Genomic DNA, 8,542 nt, shown 5'->3' with positions numbered 1-8,542 from the left:
AGAATTCTAAGTCTGAAATTCTGAGTTGCGAGAAATAAAGTCATGGAACTTTTTGTTGAAATGTTTTAGGTCAGCTATCTTTTTAAATGTTTCTACTTGTTTCAGAACTCAGACTTTATATCTTGGAATTGCATGAAATAAAGTTTGAAACTTGGAATTGCGAGTCGGAAGAGCTGTGAGAACTCGCAATTCCGAGATATAAAGTCTGAGTTCTGAAAATAGTAACATTTAAAAGGTTTCAGAAAAAAGTTCCATGGCATTTTTTTTAGCAACTCAGTTTCCGACTTGAAATTCTGACTTGCAATTACTATTAATAAAGTCTGAATTCCAAGTTATAAATTGCATGAAATAAAATCAATTGGAAAAGTCAATTGGAATTGCGAATAATAAACTAAGAATTGAGAAACAAAGTCAGGATTGTGAGAACATTTTCAGAATTGAGAGTCAGTATTGCAATTTTCTTTTTAAATAAGCTTCCATACAGGTCAGGCATCACAGGAGGTTTTCCAGCAGGGTCTCTCAAACGTCTCCCAAATTCTTGCTCATAAATCCGTTTTCACTGATTTCACCATTTGTAAAACTCAAGTCAATGTAAAAACACTCTGAAACAGTAACATAAAAAAGCAGATGTACAGTTTCACATGATTCACATCACAGAACTCCTGACCTGAGGCCGAGATTAGCGGGATCTGTTTTATCCGCAGTGACGGAGCGCATCATAATCCAGAGTTTCACCCAGAGACACAACACACACTCCTGGACGGAGAGATCGAGTCTGACATCCAGGATTATCTCAACGTTTCTGAAGGAAATCCACCTGAGATCATATTCTGCTGAATCTCACACACACTCACATCAAGATCATCAGGAACATCAATATCTGAGACTGAATTACAGCGTCTGCGAATTATTCAAACATTCTTAAATCAAGATGCATTTACTCTTCTGAGAAACGCAGGACAGAGAAAGTGAACACACACACACACACACACACACACACACAGACACACACCTCAACTACTGAAACACCTGCAACAACTACAAGAAATGACGTTTAATGCTCATTTTATTGAAAAACATCTGTGCACATGACTGTTAGTGTACATTCATGTGTGTGACTGAGAAAAATAACATTCACTCACACACACTCTCACACACACACACACTCTTACACAAACACACGGTTCATGGTTTTAGCTGAACACAGTTCATTACAGTGAATCTACAGGCAGGCTTCTCTTTTGTAAACAATACACGTTACAGTAATGAAACACTATAAAGCATCACGATATTAAATATGTCCTGCAACGATTCTTCAAACATTCACGATCAACACGACAGAACATCACGTCTTCTTCCTCAGTGTTTCTGTCTCGTCTTCCAGCACAAATATATAAAACATTCCTAAATCAAGATACATTTACTGGAGAAGAAACATGACTGAAGATATTAAGACTTGAGTTCTGAAAAGATTTATCAAAATGAAGTGAGTTTGAGCTTAAAACAAGAACAAATATCTGTCAGTGGGGTCAGAAAAATAAACTTGTTTCCTTTTGAACTTTTTAAGCACAAACACTTAATTTTTCATTTATTTTTTATAAAACATGACTTAATATCTTCAGACCCCATTGGCAGATATTTGTTTTTTTGATATTTGTAATTTTTTCAGAACTCAAGACTTAATATCTTCAGTTATTTTGCTTCTCCAGTAAATGTATCTTGATTTAGGAATGTTTTATATATCTGTATATATATATATCTGTGCTGGAAGACGAGACAGAAACACTGAGGAAGAACATCATTATTAATCTTGCAGTAAACAAACCTCGGTTTATTCATGAAACAGGAACATGCACACATGACCTCGATAAAGGAATAAATAAGCGCATTATAAAAGAGTTATGATCCGGTGTGTGAAGAGACTGCAGGAGTCCCGCCCCTGCCGTCGAGAGGTCAAGGGTCATGTGCAGTCGCCCCTGTCGTCGAGAGGTCAAGGGTCATGTGCAGTCGCCCCCTGTCGTCGAGAGGTCAAGGGTCATGTGTAGTCGCCCGTCTTCGAGAGGTCAAGGGTCATGTGCAGTCGCCCCCCTGTCGTCGAGAGGTCAAGGGTCATGTGCAGTCGCCCCTGTCGGCGAGAGGTCAAGGGTCATGTGCAGTCGCTCCTGTCGTCGAGAGGTCAAGGGTCATGTGCAGTCACTCCCACTCCTGTCAGGCGAGAGGTCAAGGGTCACGTGTGGGCGAGAGGTCAAGGGTCACGTGCAGTCGCTCCTGTCGGCGAGAGGTCAAGGGCCACGTACAGTCGCTCCTGTCGTCGAGAGGTCAAGGGTCATGTGCAGTCGCTCCTGTTGTCGAGAGGTCAAGGGTCATGTGCAGTCACTCCCACTCCTGTCAGGCGAGAGGTCAAGGGTCACGTGTGGGCGAGAGGTCAAGGGTCACGTGCAGTCGCTCCTGTCGGCGAGAGGTCAAGGGTCACGTGCAGTCGCAGGACGTGCAGTCGCTCCTGACGGCGAGAGGTCAAGGGTCACGTGCAGTCGCAGGACGTGCAGTCACTCCCGCTCCTGTCGGCGAGAGGTCAAGGGTCATATGCAGTCGCTCCTGACGGCGAGAGGTCAAGGGTCACATGCAGTCACCCCCGCTCCTGTCGGCGAGAGGTCATGGGTCATGTGTGGGCAAGAGGTCAAGGGTCACTTGCGGGCGAGAGGTCAAGGGTCACGTGCAGTCGCCCCCGCTCATGTCGGCGAGAGGTCATGGGTCATGTGCGGGCGAGAGGTCAAGGGTCACTTGCAGTCGCTCCGCTGGCACACGGTGAGGTTTGGCATGTTTGGAGTCGCTCAGAGTTCTGGGATATTGCACTCAGTGTAAAGGCCGATCAGTTACGGAGGGAATAAGGCCCCGCTTCTGTGGAATCTCTCCGGCAGGACTAATAATGATGAAGATGATGATGATGATGGCAGTCCAGAGGAAGCTGTGTTCGGATCACATGCTCTCAATGTTCTGAACCAACGTCCTTCCAGGAACGTTATAAAAATGTTCGTTCAGAAACTTTTTAGTTAAATGTTTTTTAAATGTTACTACATGTTTCAGAACATTCAAAAGTAACGTTCCAGTAATGTTTGATGCAATGGAATGTTCCCTTAATGTTCACATAACCAAGAAAAAACATTGGGAAACATATTTTAAAAAAACTGAGAGAACATTCAGAAATAACATTTTTGTATCTCAATGGGAAAGTTGTCAGAATGTTCTTATTTTTGTTCACTAGGAAACGGTGTTGAAAACTAGATAATATTTGGGGTGTAAAAACACTCATGATGCAGTTTGATTAAAACACTGACCTCACGATCTGATTCTTTAACCCTCTGGTGCTATTGGTCATTTTTGACCAAATTTTATTTTATTTTTTCTTCATGGGAATGGTACGAAACTTGGTAAAGGTTTTGGCACTTGCTGCGTGAACACAAAAATAAAATCATGGACATGATTCGAAAAGATTAAATGATCCTGAAAAAAATAGTCACACTTGAGCTCCTCGCAGTCAGAAATGAGCGCATTAGAAATGAATGAGACGAGTTCCCTCTAGTGGAAGCGTTTGGTACTGCAGCCGAACACACTCTCACTGAAAGATCATTTACTGAGTTATCAACCTCACATTTGGAACACAACTTGTTTAGATTTATGGCTTTGATTTTCTTGCAGTTTTAGAGTAGCCTAAAACGTGTTTTTGAAAATATAGATTTCATATAAAAATTGAAAATAGTATTTTTGTGCATTTTTCATAACAATAAACGTAAAATTCTGTAAAATTCTCTTTTTTAAACTTTTTTTCACTTCATCAATAATCTGCCAAGTGTCGTCTTTAAAAAGAGATCAAACTTCAGTCTGTCGCTCTAAAGCGTTCAGGATTTACCACAGTTAAGTTGGACATTTCATTTTCAGGTCTATGCTCAAAACGTGAATAAATGGATTATAAAAACAGCGTAAACACAATGTAGTATAAAAGAAAAATCACCTAAAAATACAAAATATTAAATAAAAAACATTATCAAACTAAAATATAGTACATTCCTTTCATTGAAATAAAAAAAATCATGTCCTTTTTGACCGACAGGCGAAGAGCACCAGAGTTAAACAGATCCAGAATAGAGTTCAGATGCTGCGTTTTCAGTAATCATCACTTTAACGCATAAAGTAAACAGTCCTGATCATTACAATAACACATTTTGGTCAGTGACAGCAGAATAGAAATATCTATAATTCTGCTTAACTACAGATGTTAGTTAGACACACAAGATTCACCTCTGACTACATTATCCACCTACATAATTTATTAATAATAATAATTATACACATGGAAGGTGCCAAATTTGATGCTGCATTAAATCTGTCTCAGTTTTCAGTTTAGGTGAACGACACATCATCATACGCAGTTGCATTTTTGTGCTGTGATATATTGTGGCACGATACATTGTTACACCCCAAATAATATCATATAATATATCTATATTTTATATGGAGTGAGTCACAGTTTACATATTTTTTATCAGTTTGAATTCAGATGTAGTTATTTGAGTTCATTGTTCACAGTATAATTCAGGTGTTTTGTTTCGGCTGCTTCATATTATGTTTTGTGACGAGTGAACCGGAAGTGAGATAAACTGTAGCGGTCTAATATCTAAACATTCATAAATCAAGATATATTTACTGGAGAAGAAGCAAAATTACTTCAGATATTAAGTCTTGTTTTATAAAGAATATTGTCTTTGATTTTTCTGACCCTGTTGGTAGATTGTTGTTCTTGTTTTAAGCAAAGAATACATTTTTCAATATTTCCATGAAACAAGACTTAATATCTGAAGTCATTTAGCGTCTCCACTCAAACCCCAGACCGAAACACAGTGTCGGCCCAGATCCGGCCCAGATCCGGCACATGTGGCTTCCACGCGCACCAGGTGTGCCAGCGTTTTCACAGATTCGCCTTATAACGTTTATCAAACATTAGCTCCGTGGATCCTGACTCAAGGTCTGTGTTCTCGAGCTCCAAACACTGTTGTGTGAATGAACGGCCAGAACACATTAAACGTTTCTGTTTTCTGTTAGAACGGTGTGTGTGTTAGCGGCCCCTAAGTTAATAACTACCCAGACGGCCCAAATCCGGCCCACATCTGGTCCGCATGGAATCCACGTGACCCAGATTTGGGCCGACACTATGTGCTGTCTGGGTAATGATCTTTGCAATGGAAGTGAATCAATCAAAACTACCTTTATCTGGACAATAACTTTATTCTAGAGCTGCTGTAAAGCCTAAACAATCTCTGTTACTGTAATCTCCTGTTATCACTGTAAAGCTGCTGTGAAACGTCTATATTGTTAAAGCGCTGTATAATGAAGGAGACTTGATGAGGGCCGACACTGTTGCTGTCTGGGACAGGTGAAGGTGTTCTAGGCACTAACAGCAGTGATCTCACTGCTTAAACATCCCTTTTCTGATATTGCTGACTATAATCATCATCATCATCATCATCATACAAAGAGCTGCACGCGTGATAAATGCGCGCCACTCACCGGGTCACGTGTCAACAACTGTAAGCATTTCATACACATGTGCAGCGCGTTCACAGAGCGCGCGGGTCCGAACACAGTCCAGCGTCAGTGCGAGCGCTCTCGGTCAGTGAATGCCGTTCTGCGTGAACGCGCCGTCCGCCTCGCGCTCCACATCGCACGCGTCTTCCTCGTCATCAGCGTGCGAAAGCTGCGAGATCCGGTCGAACGCGTCGTCCACCGCGTTCGGGATGATGTTGACGTACGCGTTCGCGGCCTCCTTGTGGAACTGCGTGTCCTGGTTGAAGGACACGAGCTCGTTGCTGATGTTGATCGTGTCCACGGGGGTCCGGCACCGGTTCCGGCAGCCCAGCAGGCTCGAGAAACCCTTGCGGAACTCCGCGTTGAACGCGTAGATCACGGGGTTCAGCGACGAGTTGGTCCAGCCGAACCACACGAACACGTCGAAGGTGGTTTCGCTGACGCACGGCGGGCCCGCGGACGGTTCGCGGGGGCAGAACGGAACCACGCAGTTCAGCACGAAGAACGGCAGCCAGCAGAACACGAACACGCCCATGATCACGGACAGAGTCTTCAGAACTTTAGTCTCGCGGTTGAAGTTCGTCTTCAGGCTGCTGTGTGAATGACGATGATGGCACGCGAGCCGGTTCGTACGGTTGTTTTGCGCATGCGCTGCAGCGCGCTCCAGTGAAGCGATCCTCCGGATCTGGATGTGTGCGATCCGATAGATCCGCGTGTACGTGACGATCATGATGGCAACGGGAATGTAGAAGCTGATGAGGGATGAGGAGATCGCGTACTCGCGGCTCAGGCTCGAGTCGCAGGTGTCCTCGGCGGCGCGCGCGTCGGTGGCGTTGGACCCGGGCTCCGCGGAGGCTTTGTGCCAGTCGAGCTGCACCGGGATGAAGGAGATGAGCACCGACAGGGTCCACAACGCGCCGATCATCACGCACGCCACGCGCGGGGTCATCTTGCGCTCGTAGTGGAACGGGCTGCTGATGGCCCAGTACCGGTCCACGCTGATCACGCACAGGTTCAGGATGGACGCGGTGGAGCACATGATGTCGAACGCCACCCAGATGTCGCAGAACGCACCGAACGGCCAGAACCCGGTGACCTCCGTGACCGCCTTCCACGGCATCACGAGCACGGCCACGAGCAGGTCCGACACGGCCAGCGATACGATGAAGATGTTCGTGACTTTCGCGCGCAGGTGTCGGAACCGCAGCACGGCCGCGCACACCAGAATATTCCCGAACAGAGTCCAGAGGATCAGAACGGTCAGCACGGTCCCGGTGAGCGCGCGCGCCAGCAGCTCCCGCGGCTCCGGCTCGGTCCGGTTGGGCATGTTGAGTCCCGGGCGCGCTCACGGGTCGCCATCGGGTGTGTGTGCGAGCGCGTGCGTCTCCGGTGCCGGTGTGTCCCGCATTACGGACGCGCACGATCAAAGAGGGAATCCGACACCGAGCGGATCCAGATGATCCGAGCGAGGGCGCGCGGATAAGTGTGTGTGTGTGTGTGAGTGAGTGAGTGTGTGAGCTTGACGGTCGTCCGACCTCTCTGAGCGATAGGGATCTGTGCACTGTTATTTTGAGCGAGAGAGAGAATGAGAGAGAGAATCAGCGATGCGCTTATACACACACACACACACACACACACACACACGCACGTACACACACGCAAACACTCACACACACTGAATTCTAAATTGTTCACAGAATTCTGAAATGTTGATTAGTTTGATGTATGATGATTAAATAATGCTTTAATACATTGAAACAATTGGCATGCCAATAAAGCACATTTTGAATGGAGAGAGAGAGAGAAACACACGTGACTCTGGATATGCAGTGAATGAATAACAAAATCACGGCTTTAGTGCAATAGAACACAATTAAATAAGTATCTCACCTTTTCCATTTTTGCTTTGTATTTCATATTGATAGCATGCTTCTGTTTATCATATGCGGACGAGATGCATGCAGTTCTTTCACAATCATATTGTGAGAGTTTTTTTTTTAAACTCTACATATGTACCTGTGTAAAACGTAAAATGCAAGAAAAAAATGTCAAACCACAAGAACAAGTGTGCGGAGTGACGTCATGGCGTTATAAGCGTTCACAGCGTTCATATGTTCCTCATGAAGCGACTGATTCATAGTCACGGCGCGCGCACGCGAGTTTTGATTCATTCAAATCAGCGCAACAATTAATGCAGCGGACACGAGCATAAGCATGTTCACACGTTCTAATTTGTTACACTGTTTATTTAAATTTAACTTATGTTATAATATTATAATATAATATTTCTATTATTTTGATGTTTTTTAATTATTATTCTGTATTGCAACCTTTGGCAATATTGTATTAGTTATTACAATATTATGTATTATTGTACAGTCATGCCAATAAGGCAATTTTTAATTGAATTGAATTTAAAAATTGCATAAGTGTGTCTGCAGCGCCGCCTACAGGCGTGCACGCGCATCGTCAGTCTGTGCTCGTGCTTGACAGAACAGGTCAGGATTCGACAGGTGTGTGTGTGTGTGTGTGGGAGGAACTTCTCTGTGGGAATGTCAGAAGCCTCAGGTGTTGCTGAGACTCAGAGCTCGAGGTGAGACTGCAGTTCAACACTGAGCCTGAACACACATCAGCCAGAGGGGATTGCATGAGAAAGAGAAGAGCTTGAACTGTCAGTCAGACTGAGACGCACAGCTGGAGCACATCTGTGTTTAAATCCCGCAGACACACACTGACCTGATCTTCTCTATCACTGCGCTTTATTCTTCACCGTTTGACGAGCTCGAGTCGCTCTGGATCTCCAGAACTGAATCTTAAACCTCTGCTGCTCGTCACGTGTCGGTCAAAAATGACAAAATCTGATATATTTTTTTGTCAATGAAATGAATGTACTATATTTTAGTTTGAAAGTGTTTTTTATTTAAAAAATTTTGGGGATTTTTTTATACTAAATGCTATTTAC

General features: G+C 44.2%; 1 protein-coding gene across 1 annotated transcript; it reads right to left on the bottom strand.

The window, feature by feature from the left end:
- Positions 1-1,048: 1,048 nt before the first annotated feature.
- On the bottom strand, positions 1,049-7,811 carry drd5a (dopamine receptor D5a). Its single transcript, XM_084133312.1, has one exon. It carries the CDS (start codon positions 6,905-6,907, stop codon positions 5,666-5,668), a length of 1,242 nt encoding a protein of 413 aa, XP_083989438.1. The 5' UTR covers positions 6,908-7,811; the 3' UTR covers positions 1,049-5,665.
- Positions 7,812-8,542: the final 731 nt, after the last annotated feature.

The sequence above is a fragment of the Abramis brama genome (genome assembly GCF_963993115.1).
Source record: "Abramis brama genome assembly, chromosome: 13".
In the NCBI taxonomy this organism is placed as follows: Eukaryota; Metazoa; Chordata; class Actinopteri; order Cypriniformes; family Leuciscidae; genus Abramis; species Abramis brama.
This window is presented reverse-complemented; position numbering and strand designations above follow the sequence as displayed.